This window comes from Pleurodeles waltl, chromosome 5 (genome assembly GCF_031143425.1).
Source record: "Pleurodeles waltl isolate 20211129_DDA chromosome 5, aPleWal1.hap1.20221129, whole genome shotgun sequence".
NCBI classification, from domain to species: Eukaryota; Metazoa; Chordata; class Amphibia; order Caudata; family Salamandridae; genus Pleurodeles; species Pleurodeles waltl.
The window spans coordinates 441305270-441329304 of NC_090444.1; the positions used below are offsets into that span (position 1 = coordinate 441305270).

At 43.4% G+C, this 24035-nt stretch overlaps 1 protein-coding gene across 6 annotated transcripts in view; it reads right to left on the bottom strand.

Annotated features, from left to right (window-relative positions):
* Positions 1-24035, bottom strand: part of PELI1 (pellino E3 ubiquitin protein ligase 1) — a 215584-nt gene that overhangs the window by 25345 nt on the left and 166204 nt on the right. For all 6 annotated transcript variants that reach the window (XM_069234240.1, XM_069234237.1, XM_069234242.1 and 3 more), the window contains 2 exons: positions 2049-2246; positions 1765-1953 (listed from right to left, as the gene is read on the bottom strand). In XM_069234240.1, the coding sequence (XP_069090341.1) occupies positions 1765-1953; positions 2049-2246 (387 nt within the window). The remainder of the gene's footprint in view (positions 1-1764; positions 1954-2048; positions 2247-24035) is intronic.

The following is a 24035-nucleotide window of genomic DNA, read 5'->3' on the forward strand; positions in this document are numbered from 1 at the left end:
TAACACCTGCAGTCTCCTCAGAACATAATTGGAAGAACTCAAACAAGACATTGCCATAATAAAGACGCGAAAGAATTAGGGCCTGAATAATAAGCCTTCTGGCTAAGAAAGGAAGAAATGTGAAGATTTTCCTACAGGTCCTCAAAGCGCAGACACAAGAGGCAGCTAGTTTCTTTGCGTGGCATTCCTTTGTGAGTTGTGTGTCTAACCAAAAGCCTAAACTTTTAATGGTATCTTTAGAGGGGGGGGGGGCATTTAAAAGCATGTGCCTTCAATTCCCATTTGAGTAATTCTACGTAACAGATTCTTGTTGTCCACAGTGTCAAACGCTGCACTCAGATCAAAAAGAATGTTGGCTGCATAACCACCTGCATCTAAGCGGCGACTAGTGTCTTCCGTAACAGCCAAAAGGGCAGATTGTATCATGTTTAGATGCAATCTAAACATTATACAAAACTATTTCCAAGGTAGTAAGCTGCAAAGCACTTGGGAACACCACCATGGTGGTGCAGTAGGGTGCTAAGGGAGTAGCGAGAAGGGGTGGTGACAGATCAAGGATGATGTACTGACATATTTAATGAAAAGGTCCACCCTAAAACAGTAGGGAGAGTAGTGTTTGCTTGGAAGCACAGCATGAAACTGCTGTAAAGGGGTATTCTACTATCCGTATAACTAGGGTGGGTTCTCCTGACTACAGCAGATTAGATCGACATAAGGTGGCAATAGGGTGGACAGCCAATGTTGAACGGGACCATGCCAAACATGCTTTATCTAGGACTGCCTTTATCCTAAAACTGGTGAAAGTGACATATGGTGACACGCATCACTTTGAGATTAAGTAATTCTGATTCAATTGTCAACAGGCATCACTGGCTGTCTCCTTCAGATATGTTTGAAGAAAAAGCTATTTTGCATTTCAGGAACAAGATCTGCCCTTATGTACCTGACTAAACCGGGAGTTCAAGTTCACTTGGCCTCATTCAAGTGAGCAAAGCACTTAGATTCTGGAATGAGCATCCAACAGGAATATAATCTGGTAGCACATGGGTGAAACGTGAGAAATTTAAAAAAACTTCCCACTTCCATCTGAGTTTTGCTGTTCCTTCGTTGTAGTGCTCAGTTTCTCGCACAGTGGGTGTATTTAGACACCACAGGATAAGACTTAACTAGACTTGGTGCCTAGTTGTATTAAAAAAAAAAAAAGCTACCACTGCCTCAGGTTTGTGGAGGTGAAGACCGAGTATCAGGGAGAATCCAACACGCACTAATCCTAAATGCAAAGAGTCTCTTTCTTTCTCGAAATTCTGCCCCACTAGTAGTATGTGCTTTGTCAAAAGTATACAGGGCGCCATAAAGTAACTTGTAGGGGGGGGGGTCTGAGCCAGCACAAGCAATAGGGTGTGGAGAAAAAGTGTAAGCCTAACGAGAACTCCATTTAAGGTAAAGGAAACAACCAGACGAAGAAATATATGAACAGTAACATTTAGTCAGAAATATAAGACTAAAGGAAAAAATCACGTATTACTAGTAACACACTAAATCTGCCCGGGGAAGACCCCAAACATTATAAGAACTACTGAACTATAACGATCTTTTAGAGGACTATAACTTTCAAAATATATATTCAGCCCAGATTCAAAGACAACAGCCACCTTTACGCAGCTCATCCGCACGCGGGACAGTTTTGCTGTAGCCTAAAATTATACTCGCGCAAAGGGACCTTTAGTTCTCCTTCAGAACTGCATTGTTGAAAAAGATTATTACCATTTTTCCTCTCTGTTGCGCTGATCTGGTATCTCTCAAGGTGAACACATTCCCACACACTGAAATCTCTCTCCATACTCCCGGCTTGGAGTCTTCGGTGAATCCATTGCGTGGATGCATAACGAGTACTCCGTTTGTAGTTAACCCATCCATCTGCCCATCCGACGTCTTCCACTTGGCAGCCTTTTCCTGCAAGGAAGAGCATCAAGGATAATACAGCTTTCATTCAGCGATTCATCGAAGAGTGGGTTGTTACAATACTCGGCGGAAAACGTGATATTTACCCCAAGAAAGATGTTTTTGGACGAGTCAAAGCCTGCTGCATAGATCCTTGCTGTAAAAGGAGGATTTCGTTCACAAATGATTCTGCATGCGAACCTCGATATAGTGCTTTGCACAGACTGCGTGTCTGTATTGCTCTGGCTACCCGGGACAGTGTCCGTCACAACAAAGTCAATGGGACTTTCTGTTGACCGGCCAATCTAGAAAGGCAAAGCAAGAATAAGTGAACATTCTAGTAGACAACGGCACTTTAAACGACTATGGTCTGAAATATATCAAAATGTTTCATTTTTTGCAAAGAAGCAACATATTGTAAATCTTTCGAGCCACAGGTTACTATTGGAGTTTTCTTTGGAGTATGCAGACTACAATAATCAAAGCAACTAATATTACTCTGCTCTAGTAAAGGGTTCAGACCAGAAAGCGAACCTCTGGAACATTGAACCTTCTCCACGCAAGCTCCTCTTAATAGCCATAGCCAGAAACATACAAGAATTTCTGGCGGTGACCAAGCTACTTGACCTCAAGAAGAAACGGGGTAACACTGGCTCGATTTAGTAAAGGCTGCATGACACACTCTAGCCCAGTGCTTCCCAACCTTTTGACTTCTGTGGACCCCCACTTTACCATTACTGGAACCTGGGGACCCACAATGAATCATAATTAGAATCTGGGGACCCCCGACTGCTGGGGACATAATCTGTTAATATTTAATTTTCTAAGCAGTCACGGACCTGCTGAGGAGGTTTTGCGGACCCCCAGGGGTCCCCGGACCACAGGTTGGGAACCACTGCTCTAGCCTTTAAAAATGAGCATGCTAACGGAGCGAAAAGTTCCAACCACACACAGTTATGCCCGTAAACACTGTGGCAGTCCCATGTACTATATGAATGCTAGATACCAGAACATAACCAGGCAGAAAAGTTACAGCGAAGGCACCAATGCGGAAAGAAGAGTTTCTGCCATGTGACCTTTACATTACCCACAGGACTGCTACAAAAGACTAATGTTTGCCCCTAAATAGCCATATTAAGCCAGGTTGCTGAGCTCCGTGAGTCACATGTAGGCAAAACGGATCCACAGAGCTCAACACTGAGCCCGACACTAACATAAGCGAACATCTAAAATCTATATTAGTGTAGCTGGAGCTGGTAAAGCCAAATGAGTGTCCACTGGACGGTCCCTTTAGGATTAAGCAACACAGAACAGAGGTCCCGAGCCTCTTCTCTAAACACCATCCAATAAGGTAACATTCTTCACAATATTAGGTTTCATATCTATGGGGTCCCAAAGGCATACAAGAAACTTTACTGAGGATTTGAAAGCATATGCAGTGCTTTAATTGCACTGTTGACAGCAGGCGTCCGTGCACTTTTTGCCACAAAAATATTGCACACAAATGTAACCAGAGCAATTGCTTAAAAGAAGGCAAATAATTAATTCAAAGTTTCACTGATGAGAACCAGCCTTACACGGATTTCCAGCTGGCACCACGTCTGAAGTAGGTTTGGGTTTAGAAAGAGCAGCATTTCACAGCAGAAGACTTTGGGATTTGATTGAAGGATGTTGACCATGTACCTTTTGGAGGTTTAGCTAGGACGATCAAGGTTCCCGTATTGTTGTACTAAGGGTATCATTTACTTTGGTATACTTGGGTTACAGTTAAAACCGATTAAGAGATCAGTGAACAGACCATGAATAATACCCTCTGCAATTTGGTTAAAAAAAAAACAAAAAAACTTCACTTCTAGATACTAATGAGAAATTACTGGCCTCTTCAGGACGGACTTTCAGATCTCAGTACAATGTAAATGACTGTCACAACCGCAATAGGCAGGTCTCTTTTTAGATGCAAATTAAGCAGCCATCATTTTTTTTTTATCCTCGTGGTCTGAAAGAACAGACTCATCAATGGGAATTGGAGCTTTGTCCTTGGCACCACATGGGAAACCTCTACATGTATGCAAATTACAAATCTCTCAAATGACTAATGTTTACTTTAAGATTTAATTTGACTGACCTCCGAGTGCTTGGTCTCTAATCAACTTCAACACATACAAAAACAACCCTACAATAATTTCTGGGAGATTTTTCTCACACTTAATACAAATCAATATTAGTAACTAAGTAAATCACAAACTCAACTTGTTAGACAGCCCACCTTGCGTGCAGTGCTGACACTTTCAGCTATGTCAAAAAATAATGCCTTGAGTAAACATTTTTCAATATGTAGGATTATGCAAAAGAAAGACAGAATATAGATGAAGCTGCAAACAAAAAAAAAAAAAAAGCTTGCAAACCACTGGTGATGGCTACTACCATTTACCCATAAAGTGGTCTTGAAGTAATCAACCATTTACCATCAAAACCAAATCCATCACTACGTTCCTGGCAGATGAAAACATATCACATATCCACACAGAAATGCAGACAGTATATTCTTTTTAGGCTGCACAGCAATTTCTCTACAATTGCCTGGGGCGTAGTTATACACTTACAGGAGTAAAAGAAAAGAGGTGTGGAGCAAGATAGTATGCTCCTTTACGGAATAGGTGGTCTCACACACAATAGTGTCATGCTTCATCATTTGACCACATAGCCCACCCAGGTAAGATACTACGTGGGCGGACTCAACCTCTTTGTTAAAAGAACAAGAGGGAGTGCTGAAATTAATCTTACTGGATAAATATCAGGGATCCAGATAGGGTTAGAATAAAATTACCATACGTGTCACATATTTCAATTGATTAAATTTAATAGAGGTGCGTGTCGGTAAGGTTAAAAAAGGGGGGAAGACTCAATAGAGATTTATGTCTCTTAGAGTCTAAAAAATAATCATGACCAACATGTTTATGCCCTCTCTATGTGCTGGAAGGTCAGGGGCATTCGTCAGGGTCTAGGATCCCCAGAGCACTGCTGTTAATGGGTGTGCTCGCTGAGTGAAATGAAGGAGGTTTAAAGGCCTACCTTGGGTAGGTCCAAGCAAAATCTTTAAGCATAGTATTGACACATGCTGTAAGATGACACAAGCCATTTACCACTCCAGGCACAGTATTACAGCTTTGGACCGGCAAAGTCAAGAATCAACTCCCATGTGTTATTGGTGTGTTTGTAGCTGGTTTGTGCACTCAAGGTACTCGACAAACGTGCCTGGTAGTACTCCTGGATATCTGTGATTAGCATAGATTTCCAGCAGTACTACTATTCCTCCAGGTACACCCTTTATGAACTAACGTGGAGAAACAATACAAGTATTTGCAGGTCCACCCCTCTAAAAATAATGTTACCTGGTGAAACACATCCGTAAGTGTAGTCTGTTTCTGGAACTTTTCCAACCCAAAGTTAACCTTTCATTTTTGTTAGTCATTTTGTGTGTTAAAGGGGTCGAAATCCACTGGAAAGGTTCGTGAATACCAACAAAAATACACCTTCAGTGGCGACCATGGCCTCCTCCTCTGGGAATATCTGCGTTTCCATATCGAGCCCTAAACTGACAACAAATATAAATCTGCACTTCTGACAGATTTCTGCATCTTTAACCGTTCAACTGACATTTCTGAAAGTTACGGAATTTCTAGTTGTAAACACAAAGTTCCACTTGGGGGCGCCAAAAGTGTGCTAATTCGGCCTTGTGTCAGCCGGCAAAATCTAGTTTTGAGGAGTCTGTCCTTGGTGCGTACAGACTGTAAAGTAAGCACACACAGAAATAAACATATTGCTAGGGGAGACGACGCGGCTTGAGCAATATGTCTTTGGCGATTTTGAATAATTTCCACTGGATAACCTTTCAAACTAAAGGCATGATTGTAAAATAAACGTTCCCTGGCAAACTCTAAAAAGTCGCCTGGCCCTTCAAAGATGGAAAAAACATTTAATGTGCATGAGATCCAGATTTTCTGAACACACTCTGGAAATGCTTACACCCACGTCTTTATAAACAGGCAGGTTCAGGGGGTGCTCCTCGCACATTCTTGGTAGGGGCTGGAATGCCAAGGCCATAATTAGTCAAAGAATTCTATACACAGTGAAGAAGGACTGAACACACCTTATAATAGATCAGTGGAAGCAGACGGCACCAAAAACGGTGCCTAGGACTCGAACTGTAGGCAACATTTCGTTCCGTTTACCAATTTCCCTTCACTCCCCTGTGATTGCACTAATACAGCTGTCACTGTACACCAAGGTGTTCTTTATTTTACCCTCACTTCCTTCCAAAACTGTGGGCATCTGGGAGCATGGGATGGTTTGAAAGGACGCATTATCCACATGAAACATTGCAGGGGTCTACAGAAAGTGAGTAGGAACCGACACGTTCACCCCATTAAATTACTGGACTATTTTGATCAACTAGAAAAGGTGCCTCCCTATCTAGATTCTCAATTGAAACCATGAGCTGGCCCACACGTTCAAAGCTCGGGAAGAGGTAAACCTTTGCTACGGAAGTGGTACACCTCCGCTACGGAAGTACACCTTTGCTACGGAAGAGGTGCTACGGAAGTGGTACACCTTTGCAACGGACACGTAGAGGTCATTCCAGGTCACAGAACATTAACTGCTGAATAGAAATAAGCAAGTGGCATGCCTGGAAACTACACCAACGTTATTAGAAGAATCTCACTCTTAAATAGAAAGTGTTTCATTCGCATCAGCAGCTCCATCACAGCAATTTAAAAATAACCCAAGCACAACCCCTGTTGCAGCCCCAGATCTACACAGCCAAAGACAAGGGACAGGGGTCTATAGAGATGATCTCAAGAGGCTTGAATGTACATTATGTTCAAGGCTTTCACGGCAAGTGCTGGTCAAAACAGCAAGGCAAAATAAACTCCAACTCCAGCATTCCAATAGCGAAAACATCAAAAGAGTTTGTCTGCACATGCAACACAATGGATGACACGTGGGAGAGACAGGGCATTTAGACCTAAGAAAGATACCAAAAGGAACAAGCACTGGTAAAGCCAACTGGCCAGGAGTTGGATGCCAGTAGTTTGGCTTTGTCAATGCTGGTTTTGTAATGGTTTTTGCAAAACTTTGTTGGGTTGGATGCTGGGCTTCAGTCATTCTGAAATTTGAAAGAAAACAAAATAGCAAAACAATAGGTCTGGCGTTGACTGCTAATATTTGGCTTTGCCAAGGCTTCATTTGTTTTGTCGTGCTTTTTCCAAGGTTTTTTGTACAGAAGTACGACAGGTTGCCGGTCAGTGGCATCTACAGGGTCCTCATAAACTGTTGGCTAGTGGGTTGTCTTCTGAGTGGAGTGAAATAAAACAGCCATGCCTCGAATGCCAATTACTAGTCACAGCTGTCTGCAAGTCTTCTTTTCTTGAGCAATTTTTTTGCAAAATGTTTGTTGGGAAAGCAGTTGGTCTTTCATCAACCTGAAAAGGAAAAAAAAAACCCTGGCTAAATGCAAAAATAGTTTGACCTCAAAAAGCACACATTCCTGTAACAGTTTCTGGCATTGAAGGGAACTACTTTATGTGTGGATGTACTCCTTGTGGAAAAAAACCTAATGCTGTCACTCACAGTGAAGTTAGCCAATGGCTGAAGAGGGCTGACCCACTGCCCTATACTGAATGCTGTGGTGGGCAGAAAAAAAAAAGTGACTGATACAATAACAAACCAATGGGCAAAGAAGGCTAGCTGAAACCCCCTCTTAATACACTACATGTAATTGAGAAAAATGAAAAGGCTCTGGCTTAAATCAGACCTAAACATTAGACATTAATTTACACTTAAGTTTGTGGGGGCACTGCTGATGCTGATGAGTAGGAGACTGAAGGTACACACGTGATAGACACAAGAAAGGTTTCAGGCGCAGTCCACGCCTTCTATGCCAGAGCACCAGTGATCAATCAGAATGACTGTGGATGTGGACTTGGAAGTTCGGTTACAGGCAGTGCTTTAAATGGAAAAATAGAAGTGCAGGTACTCTCTATCAGAGTACCTGCTGGTTTCTGAGAAGTGCCGGTACTCTCCAATTAAAAGTATTACGTTTTTCTTGAGATGTGCCGGTACTCTCCCTCTCAAAATAAAAAAGTGCCGGTACTCAGTACCGGACAGTACCGGCCCATTTAAAGCACTGGTTACAGGACACTAACGGACCCAAATACCGAGCGCAAGCCAGGTAACTCAACCAAACGCATCTAAATTATCCTGAGCTATTTGTATCCAGTCCGCAGGCGCATTCGGAGCTAATTCCTGAATCAGAAGGAGTAGCAGCAGTGCTTAATTTATAAATAAAGAGTGCCCAAAGCCCTCCTCTTAAACACAGGGCTGCTGCAATTATGTGTGTGAACACGGAATACTGAGGCAGCCTAATCTTGACGCCATCTCGGGCCTCTCCAATCCATATAAAGCCACTCTCTGCCCCTTCAGCACGCTCTTGCAGCTGTTTTCTCCCTTTGTGACGCTTTTTCGTTTGTCCCTTCCTCCGTCTTTCCCATTTGTGTCTTTTGCTCGCAGCAAATGCTTGAGGCAGAAGAGCAAAATAAGTGCTGTGTTAAAGACCGCCACAAGTATACCCCTCAGAAGTAGCAAAAACGTCAAGTACGATTAAATGAAAATACGACAAGGCAGACAAACGTCTCTGAATCGGATTAAAGGCGCACTAGCGCCTGGTTCACTGGGTCTGGAAGTCTTAACTCCAAGAGAGGCGAGGCGGGCTGAAGCTGCCCGTCAGTGGGCGTCCACAGGGTCCTCGTAGGCTGCTAAGCTAGAGGGTTGGCTTCTGATAGGGGCTGAAATAACCCAACACTGCCGCCGGTGCTCATTTCTAGTCACAGCCGGGCTGGGGTGTTTTATTTCCACACTGACCCTGGGCGTCCATGCCCTGCCCTGACGTTATCCTGCACGAGAAATATCGGTATCAAAGCTCGCAAAGCGTGTTTGTTTCCATTGCCCAGCAGTTGCGTTTTTATTAAAAGCCACAATAGGGAGCAAGTCGACGAAATAGTCCATTTGAAGATGTACGTGGTTGCCGACCCAGAAACTCCGTGTTGGTTTCTACATAGCTCAGTTATGATGTGGAACGGGGAAAAGAGCAACAGCAAATTTCTTTTTCCGTCTAGTTTCCCTTAACAAACATGCTGCTCGGTAAACGGCTATTTAGGATTCAGGACAGTCCCAGTTTACACAAGTGTTTCCCGGGAAATTCCAGCTAATTGTGTAAATGTCCTATTTTATTTCCTGAGGGTGAGACTCCACTATATTTCAAATAAAATAATAAAACAAATAAAAATAACAGCTTCTGCATCAACCCATCTCTCCCAAGTGGTGGTGGAGGACGGGATCTTGAAAAACTCGTCGCCCGTGTACACTTGTCAGGGAAACAGACCTAAAATCAAGTGAGACTCGAGTGTTTGGAGTGTGCGTTCAGCTCTCATGTACCCCAGGCTCAGGGCCACACCAGGTGAGACGGGTTAGGAACGAAACTTTAAATGCGTCTGTATTCTGGCTTCTGTACTGGACAAAGCAGCTCCCGGGTGCTCGATGCTTCTGGAAGAAAGTCCACCCCACAGGGAGCCTCCAGCAGGCCTCTTCACTGCTGGGAACCCTTTTGGACACCCAAGGGGGCTGATCCTCCGCTTCAGCAAGCTATATGTTTGATTGATTGAAGTGAGTCTCAATGTATTTACAATTTATCATTTTTATCGTGTTTTTCATATTGTCACTGATGTCGCAGTCTGAAATGATGCCAATTAGTTCACACTTATAAGAATTTTCAAAACGTGAACGCTGGCTCATTCTATTACGCAGGACCTGTGAGCAAACAGCACCTCCAAGCAAGCACTTAACTTACAGGGATAACACCACATTACAAATGTGCATTTAATGTTCCTGTGTTATCTACCACACAAGTTTCAATGTTAGGATACTAGTGTCGTTGACCTGTTTCTGTTGAAGTGTGGTCCTTCTGTGCACTGCCAAGGTTTAGTCCTACCTCGATGTCTACGGCATCTCCCAGATTTGGTTTTGAGAAACTGGTCACACTTTTTACTGCCCTGCTGGTCACGCCCAGGGAAGCCTGGTTACATCCAGTCAGACGGCCAACGATGCAAGTTCCAACTGAGTACGACAGGTATAATCTACAAGGTTTGCCAAAGTTATCTGGGTTTTTGTTCTACAATCCGAAACTCGAGGGCAGTGTTTGAATTGTCCAAGATTTCTCCATGGAGTGTTCAGCGCAATATGATTCACTAATACTGAGAACCGAACCCAGCCATCCCTTCACCGCCTCCTGGCCAGCGACTGTCCCACTCCGTGATCACACTGTAGTGCCGGTTACTTCGAGTGGAAGGCACCGGTTGCTATTTCTTGTCCTCCTGCGGATGTTGCCATTAACCACTGGTTAAAGTGATGCGACTGGCAGAGGATACATATATGACTGCGATGGAATTGTGGAAAGCCTCTCCATGCCACTGGCTGCAGGGCCTGGAAAGCCCAAGCAGGTTTCGGGGATGAGGACATGGATTGCTAGATTTACCATAACAGCAGAAATGCAGCAACCTTGTAAACCCCCTGTCCTGGAAAGAAAACTGAGGTGTACCATACGGAGGGCCACGCACTGTGGCCCTATACCAGCAAGAATGCACTGCAAGGGATGGATGCACGCCAAGTGTGGGCTGGGGAGGATCATAGTGAAGGTGAAAGAAAAAAAAAAAAAAAAAAAAACCTGAAACCGGGTGCAGTTCTAATAAGGCGAGGACTAGAGCCCCGACAGGTGGCCACCCTGCTGAAGTCAGCCCTAGAAGACCCAAGAGAGAAAGCTTCGGAACAGGGACCGGCACAAAGGGATGTGCTTTACGGGTCCAACGCTTGCATGGATCAAACGCTTCTGGTGTAAATGCAGGTGGAAGAACCACCTCTGTCCTGAAATATAGCTTTCAATGTCAATCTTCCAGTGGGCTTCCAGAGAGGTGGCAACTTTTATTTGAATGCTCACCAGACAAAACCAGATAAGAACACGTTGACGAAAGATGCAAAAAGGCCTGCTTTGAAATTTTAATTATTACCCAATGGCGAGTAAATAATGAAAGGAAACAATAAATAAATACATAGAAAAAACTTAAACGAACATGAATGAAGCGAACTCCTAAAGTGATGCACGGAGAAAACCTTGTAGGGTTAAAAAAAAAAAAAAAAAAAAAAAAAAAAAAACGCAACACACAGGTCTAATGAGAGCAACAGTTTGTACTGAGTGGCTGGCCTGACAGGGCACCGAAAACGGAACAGGAAAGGGAGAAAAACGAAGTCGCAAGGAGCTGAATAAGTCCTTGTTGAACATGCCAAAGCGAGCAGAGAATATGGAGTTGAACTGGGAGATTCATTGTGATTCATATGTCCAACAACTACGTCATCCTGTGTCAAAAGTGAGTTTACAGAAGGCAAGCAGCACGGCCTGGAAGCTCCCGCCCTCCTCTCCTTTAGCCCGACAATTGTTTGCAGTACTTGACAAGAGCGCTCCTGGGATCTTGATGCTGGAGTGCAGGGCTAATTCGCCAAGATAAGAATGTAAGTGACCTTGCACTGGAGAGAGGAAAGCTGCTTTGTCATTGTAACTAAGCCATAAGGCTCCTGCTGACATTTGCAAACTGTCCACTTTGATCTGCCCTAATATCGTCAAACAAACTGGTAGTATCAGATTTATGTGACACATGTTTATGTGCCAGCAATGGCTCAGTGAGGCAAGCGTTCACCATTGACATCTGATGTGACTCACAGTTGACAAGTTCCCAACAAGGTCAACTCACACTTTAATCCTCCAGAGGTGAATGCATCGAGTCATTACATTTGGTAATTGCAAAGCCGTCAATGTACTACATTTTGGAATGGACAGAACTAAGACATTAAGCAGTATATAATAAATTACAATAACTGTACACAGTTCAGCACAGCTAACAAACGGTACAGTGGTTATTGATTTTATATATATATATATATATATATATATATATATATATATATATATATATATATATATATATATATATATATATTTACGCCACCGAAAAGTCGCATAAAAAACAACGGGAAATACAGAACCCACCAAAAGAATGAATGAGGGGCCAGATCAGGTGAATTTAGAAGAACAATGCCTTTTTAGGGGTCATCTAAAATGTAAGTATCTCCCTAGGTGGAGCAACAATGTACTTTGAATAGTCAGCCTTAGCTCCTTTATTATCACCATAGTTCTAGGGGGTAAATGGAGGTGTCCGAACTCTAAGTATTCAGGTGCCAAGCTGCTAGATTGAGTGCTGCTGGACTGAGATGACACATCTGTCCCTTCTGCATTGCAATGAGGACCCGTTCCTCCCTGATCTTGATCAGTTGTCCCTTGGACCATTCTAGAAGATCTGAGTACCAAGTCTATCCACTGTGGACCTATTAGGATGAGGTCTGTCCCAGGTTGTCTGGCTTTCTCCAGTACCTTGGAGAATAAGAGAATCAATGGAAGGCTTAAGCAAATCTCCCTGACCAGTTTAATGACATGACATTCCTTTCTGACTGGTGGTGTTGAAACCTGGAGGCAAAGAGTTTGTATTTTTTGTCCTCTGCTGTGCAAACAGATCAATTGTTGGCATGCCCCAGGCTCTGAAGTTTTTCTCCAGAGTTCCTTGCTTTACTACCTATTCGTGTGAGCTGCTTTGCCTTCTCAGTTTGTCCGCCTCTGTGTTCTCTTTTCCTGGTAGGTGAATTAAGTAAGTTGATCCTTCTTGAAATTGCCCATTGCCTTATTTCCTGGGCTAATTTGCTTAATGTGAATGACTTTGTGCCTCTCGGTTTGTTCAGGTAAAACATTATTGTGGTATTGTCTGTTATCAGTATGGTTTTTCCTGTGTGTCCGAAAGACTGAGTGCTATGAACACTGTTTTCATTTACAGGGAGCAGATGTGTTTTATTGCATCTGTGTTGTTCCATTGGCCTCGTATCTTCAGGCTGCCTGTATGTGCTTCCCCAACCCTTGTGGGATGCATCTGTAGTGAAGGTCAAAGTTGGTGACTTGAATGGTCTCCCTAGTGTTATGTTCCTTGACTTCCACCATTGTACTTCCTCTTGTATCTTCTCTGTTACAACCACTAGATCCTCCCAACTGCCAGAGGCCTGTGACCAGTTGCTGCATAACAATTCCTGGAATGGGCACATAAGCAGTCTTGCATGTGTAAGGAGAGGAATGCATGATACCATCATGCTCATGAGTTTCATGACTGGCCTAATGGTCGGAGACTGCCCCCTCTGGTAAAGGTGAGCTTGTTCCACAATCACCTCTACCATCTCCTGAGTCAGGTATGCTCATGCGGTCTTTGAATTCAGTCTTGCTTGCTCCTGGGATAACCTTTTCTTGTTCTGGTACTGAATAAGACTTATCATGGTTTCTGAAAAAGCCTAGGCTTTCTAAGGTTGTGATCACTATTTGGATGTCCCGTTGGAATCTTTGTTTTGTCTTTGCCTTTACCAGCCAATCGTCTATGTATGGATATATGTGCATTCCTTTCTGTCCAAGGAAGGCTGCTACTGCTGCAAGGTATTTTGTAAAAACCTTTGGTGGTGATTTTTGGCCATATGTACTAAATCATTTTCCCCATAGACACAGAATGGGTAAAACCCTGATACATCTGGCACTTTATGCAGAATGGTAAAACATTGAATTGATAGTGTGCCTTTTTGAGTACGACTCTGACATACTTTGTGAGCTTGATTCAAAGGTAAGTATAAGAATGCATTCTTTGGGTCTGTGGGTGCCAGATAGTCCCCTATTTGCAGGAGTGGGATTACTTCTTGTAGTGTCATCTTGAAATGCCAAGTCCGGGTGAACTTGTTTATGAACCCAAGATCCAGAACTGGTCTTAAGCATAGCTCTTGTTTTGGAACCAAGTAGCAGCTCCCTTTGCCTAGTTCCTTTACTGGTACCCTTTCTATTGCTTGTTTTTTTGAAGGAGTTATTTGACCACTTTCCCGAGTTGTACACGTTGTCTTTTGATACCTTTTTACCCTCAGTGAGATTGGTGGTGGTTTTTTGTCAAGTTCTATACAGTAGCCGTGATGTATCACATTCAAAATCAAATTCTCGGTGGTGATTTTTGCTCATTGCTGTGGGTAATTTGTTATTCTTTCTCCCACTGGTGTTTCGTTGGGGTCTGAATCTGTGGAAAAGTCACTTTTTACTTGTTTCTCCACCACTGAGGGCTTATCTACCCTTCCCTCTACCCCAAAAGGGCGGTCTTGCAGGGTGTTGCCATGGGTGGTAAGTGGTTTGTTGGGTAGCCTGTTGTGAGCTGCTCTGGGTTTGCTGTTGCTGTCCTGTTGAGAATGACCCCCTGCCCGTAGGTCTTAATTGTGCTTCCACCCCTCTTGAATGCACCTCTATATTGTAAGGCTCCCATTACCTTCTTGATTTGTTAAAGGGACTCATTCATCGCCTGTCCAAATAGTGCCTCCCCTGTAAGGGTTTTGTTGATAATCAAAGCTTCAACTTCCTGCCTAAGGCCTGATATTTTGAGCCATGCATGTCTCTTTAGTGTTGTGGCTGTGCACGTCTGCCTGGTGGCAGTGTCTGCTGTGACTAAGGCTGTCTTCATGAGTTCCTCAATGCCCTTCCATTGCTGGTGACTGTACCCTTTTAGGAGGGTGTTTGAATTAGCAATTCTCCATTGCATTGTGCCTCTATTTCCATTTTCCTCCCCACAATGTCAAGTCGCTTGCTCTCCCTTTCTGGAGGGGAGCCTGAAGAGGTGTGTGCGTTGCTTCTCCACCTAACAGTTCCGACAATGAAGGAGTCTGCCGGTGTATATTTCCTTGAATGAACTAGGGATCTTTTGGTGAGGGTTTCTATTTCTTCTCTACTTGGGGGGTAAATGCCCTTGCGGACGCAGGTTTCCGAAATGCTTCTTTGCCTTAGTCCAATTTTCTGGGTAACATTGGTAAATATAGGTTCCTCTTAATGGATGGCACCAAGGTTTCATACATACATGTCTACAGAGCTTCTGACCAGGCTGTTATACAAAGATTTTGTCATCAGATGGCAATGGCCCGAGGGATAGGTATCTATCTCTTCCTCTGGACTCTCTGTGTTGAGGTTGTTCCACTCGTCTTCAAAGCATCCTATTACCTCTAACCCTTTCAGGTCACAGATTTCCTTTTTGGCCTCCTCTTGAGGTTCAGGTGTTGCCGGGGCTTCTAATGCTGCCTCCTCCTCTTTGGCGTCGAGAGCCGTGGGGGGTTTGCTTGGCATTTGGAATTCCTTTAATGTGTCATCTAACTCCTTGCAAAGGGGTGCCGTCATTTCAGCCACAAGTCTTTGTTTTTTCTGTTGCACCTCTTGAGCCTTTTCAACAATCAAGCATGTTCTCTACTTTGGCTTCAGCACCTCTTTCTCAAAGGCCTTGGTTTTCTTTTTGGGGCCTCACGAACCAATGTGTTTTTCGGTTTCTTTGGCATCTTGCCTTCATCGGTATCCAGAGGCTGGCCTTTGATAGTCACTTTCTTAGGCATTAGCCTGCCTGGTGCATTTCTTCGCTGAGGTCTTAGCCTCCAAACCTTTCAGAAGCCATCTTTTTTTTTTTTTTTTTTTACATTTTTTTTCAGCATCCTTTGCTGCCTTCTTCACCGAGCACTCTCTTTCAGCATCTCCTTTGAGGATCTTGACCTCTGGTCATCCATGAGCTCACTTTGCTCCCTTGACATTTCCGTCGTCTTCGCTGTATAGATCCAGGTCCTTGAGCAATGTTTGTGGTCTCTGGCTGCTGGACATGGTTGAGTGATGTTCTAGCCTCTGTTTTCTGTGCACTTTGATAGTTTTTTGCACAAACACTGCGCAGGCCTCTCAGTCCTCATCCCCGTGGCCTTTAGATAGGCAGAGATTGCAGACACTGTGCAGGTCTCGCTGCGCAAACTTGTAATGTTTAAAGGGGGTATTTTATGTAACCCACTTACCCGCCTCATTCTCAGACCAAGTGTTGACTCTGGCATGGCTCCCAGTCGGAAGGGAGAAAGAACGACCTCCTTCTCCCTCATGCATTTTTTCTTTGCTTCGTTTGACAATTTGGTAATTTCTTTCAGATTTTCCCAAAAATTCTTCAGAGCTTTTCCTCTTCTTTCAGATCCCAATGGCAAAAAACAAATCTGAGGATGGGTATTACGTACAGGAACATCTGGGGTGCCGTCTTACATCACACAGGGGACGGACCTATCATCAAATGGTGGTAGACTATGTCCACAAAAAAAAAAAAAAAGACAATTCTGGAACAATGCACAGCATGTGAATCCAGAAAAAGATTCATGCTGCAAAGCCTTTAAATATTAGCTCAGAATAAAAAAAAAGAAAAAAAAAAAAGAAAATGGAGGTTCAAAATAATCCTGTCAAGGTGAACAGAATTGGTCCTCTTGCGTTATAAATTCAACTTTACATTTAGTGCTATAGTAGTAGTCAATCTGCATTTATGAAGTTCAGTAATACTACAGCACATTGCAGACAATTTCATACTTTCAGACTACCAAACTGGATTCTGCACAGGAAGAGGTACTGAATCGGCACTCATAGCAATCTGGGATGATCTTAAAAACACAGTTGATCGCAATGGAGTTTCTGCACTACTACTCTTGGACCCCTTGGCTGCCTTTGATACGGTTGACCATGACACCCTAATCCAAAGACGCCACAAAGCCGGCATAGAAGGGACTGCTCTCAACTGGATTACATCCTACCTTCAAAATAGAACTAATATGATCTATTCTCCCCCCCCTTCTCATCCAAACCGTACCTCACAAAAGCAGGGGTCCACCAAGCATCAATCATCTCACCTTTGTTTTTTAACATCTACGTGACATGACTGATCAATGATTTTCAACTCACATGCTACAACTATGCAGATGACACAAAATACTACTTAAATTGGAATGTCCCAAAGACATTGAAAACTCACAAATCTTCAGGTGCTTCAGAGCCATTGATCAGTGAATGACTTGGAGCCATCTCAAACTAAATGCCTCCAAAACTGAAATACTCCTGTGTGGTGACTGGAAAAACTATGACCCACTGTGCGTCTGGCCTGACTATCTCTGAGCACCTCCTCAATTATCCGATGAAGTTAAAAAAACATGGAATTACCATGGGCTACAAGCTAACAATGAATGCCCAAGTGAACAAATGAGCAAGCTTTGTCACCTTGAGGACTCTGCGACACATCTTCCCCCACCTTGGCTTTCCACACAAGGTGCAGGCTACTATCTCTCTTCTACTATCCTATCTGGATTATGGCAATGGCCCCTACCATGGATCATCTCTATCTATTATGAAAAAACTACAACGTATTCAGAACTCCGCTGCCAAGCTACTATTTCATGTAAAGCCACAAGCCTACATCTCCCCTGGTTTGAGAGCACTACACGGGCTACCCACTGTCAGAAGATCCACTTTCAAGCTGCTTTGTATCACCCACAAAACTATACACTGAACAGGAACGCTTTTTATTAGAAACAAAATAACCAAATACATTCAACAAAGAAACCTCCGCTCAAGATTGGCACCCCGCCTTAGAACACACCACCATACAAGAAAAAGACTATAGGTGGAACATCCTTCTCCGTTCAAGAAGCCGAACTATGGAGTTCATTACCCCCAAATAGAAGATCCACGGATAACTATCTCGTCTTCAGAAGACTACTCTGGAGTTGGCTCTTTCCTTCGTAACCACCATATTCAAACAGCAATGGACTATATATGCCTGTGTTGATTTAAATATTTTTAATCTGATTTTGTGTATATTCTAGATATGAATAGTTTAAGAAATATGTATCTTCACTAGGTCATAACAATAAATTACACACATACTCTTTAAACCTGTTTAACAAATGTATATTTACTCATGATTATATGTATGTGGATGTGTATGTATGTATATAGATGTGTATATATATATATATATATATATATATATATATATATATATAAATAAAATGTCACTTACCCAGTGTACATCTGTTCGTGGTATGAGACGCTGCAGATTCACATGCTGTGCATTATACTACCATCTAGTGTTGGGCTCGGAGTGTTACAAGTTGTTTTTCTTCGAAGAAGTCTTTTCGAGTCACGAGATCGAGGGACTCCTCCCCTTTCGGCACCATTGCGCATGGGCGTCGACTCCATCTTAGATTGTTTTCCCCGCAGAGGGTGAGGTAGGAGTTGTGTATATAGTAATAGTGCCCATGCAATGGAGTAAGTATGTATGTACATAATGTGTCTAAAAGTGATATATATTTACAAATTTAAAAGTTTTTTCTACATATAATATAATATATATATATAATTTTATCAACTTATAACGGCTACAGGCTCCCGGGGAGGCGAGAGGTCGCATGTGAATCTGCAGCGTCTCATGCCACGAACAGATGTACACTGGGTAAGTGACTTTTTCCGTTCGATGGCATGTGTAGCTGCAGATACACATGCTGTGCATAGACTAGTAAGCAGTTATCTCCCCAAAAGCGGTGGTTTAGCCTGCAGGAGTTGAAGTTGTTTGAAATAATGTCCGTAATACTGCCTGTCTTACTGTGGCTTGTTGTGTTGTTAACACATCCACACAGTAATGTTTTGTGAATGTATGAGGCGTAGACCATGTGGCTGCCTTACAGATGTCTGTCATAGGTATATTTCCTAGAAAGGCCATTGTGGCGCCTTTCTTTCTAGTGGAGTGTGCCTTTGGTGTAATAGGCAGGTCTCTTTTAGCTTTAACATATCAGGTTTGAATACACTTTAATATCCATCTGGCAATGCCTTGTTTGGATATTGGATTTCCTGCATGAGGTTTTTGAAAGGCTACAAACAATTGTTTTGTTTTGTGAAATTGTTTTGTTCTATCAATGTAATACATTAGTGCCCTTTTGATGTCTAATGTATGTAATGCTCTTTCGGCTACTGAGTCTGGTTGTGGAAAAAAGACTGGGAGTTCCACAGTTTGATTTAGGTGGAACGGTGATATAACTTTTGGTAAAAATTTAGGATTTGTGCGTAGAACCACTTTGTGTATTTGTATAAAGGGTTCTTGTATAGTAAATGCTTGTATTTCACTTACTCTTCTAAGAGATGTGCTAGCTATTAGGAAGGCTACTTTCCATGTTAAGTATTGCATCTCACAAGAGTGCATGGGTTCAAATGGTGGACCCATGAGTTGTGTTAATACAATATTGAGGTTCCATGAAGGGACTGGTGGTGTTCTTGGGGGAATGATTCTTTTTAGACCCTCCATAAATGCTTTTATGACTGGGATTCTAAAGAGTGATGTTGAATGTGTAATTTGTAGATAGGCAGACATTGCTGTGAGATGTATCTTAATGGATGAAAAAGCTAGCTTATATTTTTCTAAGTGTAATAAGTAGCTTACAATGTTTTTTGTCGACGCATGTAGTGGTTGAATTTGATTATTATGACAGTAATAAACAAATCTTTTCCATTTATTTGCATAGCAATGTCTTGTAGTAGGTTTTCTGGCTTGTTTAATGACCTCCATACATTCTTGTGTAAGGTCTAAATGTCCAAATTCTAAGACTTCAGGAGCCAGATTGCTAGATTGAGCGATGCTGGATTCGGGTGTCTGATCTGTTGTTTGTGTTGAGTTAACAGATCTGGTCTGTTTGGTAGTTTGATATGAGGTACTACTGACAGATCTAGTAGTGTTGTGTACCATGGTTGTTGAGCCCAAGTTGGTGCTACTAGTATTAGTTAGAGTTTGTTTTGACTCAATTTGTTTACTAGATATGGAAGGAGTGGGAGAGGGGGAAAAGCGTAAGCAAATATCCCTGACAAACTCATCCATAACGCATTGCCCTTGGAGTGAGGGTGTGGGTACCTGGATGTGAAGTTTTGGCATTTTGCGTTTGCTTTTCTCGTGAATAGGTCTATTTGCGGTGTTCCCCAGTTTTGAAAGTAAGTTTGCAGTATCTGGGGATGAATTTCCCATTCGTGGATCTGTTGGTGATCTCGACTGAGATTGTCGGCCAACTGGTTTTGAATTCCTGGGATGTACTGTGCTATTAGGCGAATGTGATTGTGAATCGCCCAATGCCAAATTTTTTGTGCTAAGAGACACAGCTGTGATGTGTGTCCCTTCCTGTTTGTTTAGGTAATACATTGTTGTCATGTTGTCTGTTTTGACAAGAATGTGTTTGTGGGCTATTAACGGTTGAAATGCTTTTAATGCTAGAAACACTGCTAGTAGTTCTAGTTGATTTATATGAAGCGGTTTTTGTTGAGTGTCCCATTGTCCCTGGATGCTGTGCTGGTTGAGGTGTGCTCCCCACCCTACCATGGAAGCATCTGTTGTGATCACGTATTGAGGCACTGGGTCTTGGAAAGGCCGCCCTTGGTTTACATTTATAGGATTCCACCATTGAAGCGAGGAGTGTGTCTGGCGGTCTATCAACACTAGATCTTGAAGTTGACCCTGTGCCTGTGTCCATTGTGTTGCTAGGCACTGTTGTAAGGGCCGCATGTGTAATCTTGCGTTTGGGACAATGGCTATGCATGAAGACACCATGCCTAGAAGTTTCATCACAAACCTTACTTGATACTGTTGGTTTGGGTGCATGTTTAGTATTACGTTTTGGAATGCTTGTACCCTTTGTGGACTTGGAGTGGCAATCCCTTTTTCTGTGTTGATTGTTGCTCCTAAGTATTGTTGTATTTGACACGGTTGTAAGTGTGATTTTAGGTAGTTTATTGAGAACCCTAGCTTGTAAAGGGTTTCTATGACGTATTTTGTGTGTTGAAGACACTGTTTCGGAGTGCTGGTTTTTGTTAACCAATCGTCTAGGTACCGGAATACGTGTAAGTGCTGTCTTCTGATATGTGCAGCTACTACCGCAAGGCATTTTGTAAATACTCTTGGTGCTGCTGTTATCCCAAATGGTAACACTTTGAATTGGTAATGTACTCCTTGAATTACAAACCTTAAGTATTTCCTGTGGGAAGGATGTATGGGTATATGGAAGTAAGCATCCTTGAGGTCTAAGGTTGACATGTAGTCTTGTTGTTTGAGCAAGGGAATCACGTCTTGAAGTGTCACCATGTGAAAGTGATCTGACTTGATGTAAAGATTTAGTGTTCTGAGATCTAAGATGGGTCTCAGTGTTTTGTCCTTTTTTGTTATTAGAAAATACAGGGAGTAAACACCTGTTCCTTTCTGATGGTTGGGTACTAGTTCTATTGCTTCTTTTTTAAACAACGCTTGGACTTCTAGTTGTAATAGATCTAAGTGTTTGGACATGTTGTGTGCTTTTGGAGGCACATTTGGTGCTAATTGTAGGAATTATGTGCAATAACCATGTTGGATAATGGCTAGGACCCACGAGTCCGTAGTTATGTCTTCCCAATTTTTGTAATAATCTGTGAGTCTCCCCACCACTGGTGTTATGTGTTAGGGATTTGTGACATTGGAGTCACTGTTTAGTTTGTGGGGTTTTTTGGGCTTTGGAATTTCCCTCTTGTTTTAGGGAACTGTCCAGCCCTATATTGTCCCCGAAAGCCTCCTCTTTGGTATTGGCCCTGGTATGTGGGTCTGGCCTGTGAGGTTGAAGGTTCTGTGCTTTGGGCCCGAGACACCCCTCTAAAGTGTGGCTTCCTAAAGGTGCCTCTGCTCTGTGGGGAGTAGAGCGCACCCATGGCCTTGGCCGTGTCTGTGCCTTTTTTCAGCTTTTCTATAGCTGTATTCACCTCCGGCCCAAACAACTGTTGTCCATTAAAAGGCATATTCAGCACAGCCTGCTGGATCTCTGGCTTAAATCCGGAGGTGCGTAGCCATGCGTGTCTCCGAATGGTGACCGCTGTGTTTAATGTTCTGGCAGCTGTGTCCGCTGCGTCCATCGCCAATCTTATTTGGTTGTTGGAGATACTTTGGCCATCCTCAACCACTTGTTGTGCACGCTTCTGAAACTCTTTGGGTAGATGTTCAATGAAATGTTGCATTTCGTCCCAATGAGCTCTCTCATATCTTGCCAATAAAGCCTGTGAATTGGCAATGCGCCATTGATTGGCTGCTTGTGCTGCAACTCTTTTCCCTGCTGCATTGAACTTTCAACTTTCTTTGTCGGGTGGTGGTGCATCCCCAGAAGTCTGAGTTTGCCCTTTTCGGGGCTGCCCCTACCACCACTGAGTCAGGTGTTAGTTGTTGCGTGATGTACACAGGGTCCGTAGGGGGAGGTTTGTACTTTTTCTCCACCCTAGGTGTGATGGCTTTGCCTTTGACTGGGTCTTGAAACACCTGTTTCGCGTGTTTTAACATGCCTGGTAACATAGGCAGACTCTGGTATTGGCTATGTGTTGATGACAGGGTATTGAATAAGAAGTCATCCTCTATAGGTTCAGAATGCAGTGCAACGTTGTGAAAAGTAGCTGCTCTGGAAACCACCTGAATGTAAGCAGTACTGTCTTCTGGTGGTGATGGTCTTGCCGGGTAGCAATCCGGACTATTGTCAGATACTGGTGCATCGTATAGATCCCATGCATCTGGGTCATCTTGGCTCATCCCTGTGTGCGTTGGTGATTGCATCATTGGGGGTGTTGCCATTGGGGACAGTTGCGGTGAGTGCTGTGGTGATGGCTGTGGAGAAAAACATGGTGGAGTTTTCTCTTTAGCCACTTTTGCTTTTGGCTGTTTTTCAGTTCCCTGGAAAGCGAGTTTCCGTTTCATTTTAATTGGGGGAAGAGTTCTTATTTTCCCTGTGTCCTTTTGTATATGGAGCCTTCTTTGTGTATAGTCTGGCTCTCCCGCTTCTAGTTCTTGTCCAAACTTATGGCCTTGTAGTTGTGATGAAAGGCCTTGTTCTTCGGTATAGGAGCTTTGTTTCGGCTCCGAGGCTGGATTTTTCAGCACCAAAACCTTTTCAGCAGTCTTTTTTAGGCTCCGAAGCCACCTTTTTTGGTTTTGGGGTGCCGATATCTCGGTGCCGAGTTTGTTCGGAGCTGGTATCTCGGTGCCGAGTATACTCTGTGCCGGTATCTCGACCGGAGTCAGATGTCTTCGGCATGTGTGTTCCCTTTTTCGGTGCCGATGCTTGTTCACCGTGCTTACGGGTTAAGCCAGGCCTGTTGGCGGTGGCGTCCCCTGGGCTTTCATTATTTTTGTGTGAGTTTTGGCCGGGGCTGTTTTACTCACGGTTTGTTGCCTCGCCGGCTGCTCACTCTCGGGCTCATCCGAGTCCGAATCAGGAATGGAGAATGTCTCCTCTTCTTCGACGTCGGGGTGTCCAGCCGGCGTCAACGCCATTTGAAGCCTTCGAGCTCTCCGGTCCCGTAGCGTTTTCTTCGACCGAAATGCAGACGGGTCTCGCAGGTATCCTCTGTGTTTGGGGGACAAACACAAATTACAGACCAAATGCTGGTCTGTATAAGGATACTTAACGTGGCATTTGGGGCAGAAGCAGAATAGGGTCCGTTCCATGAGCCTTGAAGACGCACGCGGTCGGGCCGCTGAGGCCCCGCCGGGGAGTGGAAGCCCCGAAGGGCTGCCGGAACTCTTCTTTTCTTCGGTGTCGATGTGCTATTGCTAACCAGATACCGAACGCAAACAATACAGTTGAATCTTCCGATTGTTAACTAACTTTTCCGAACCGAAACACGGAGTGAAGAGGAACACGTCCAAACCCGATGGCAGAAATAAAACAATCTAAGATGGAGTCGCCGCCCATGTGCAATGGAGCCGAAAGGGGAGGAGTCCCTCGATCTCGTGACTCACAAAGACTTCTTCGAAGAAAAACAACTTTTAACACTCCGAGCCCAACACTAGATGGCAGGATAATGCACAGCATGTGTATCTGCAGCTACACATGCCATCGAACATATATGTGTGTGTGTATATATACACACATACATGTGTGTTATTCTATGCTTAACATGTTCAAGGGTCATTGCATAGCTCCTAGATAAGTTATTTTATTAGATACTTATGAATCCCTGCTCTTCTTTTATATCACACTCAAATGTTTTATCATAAGCATTT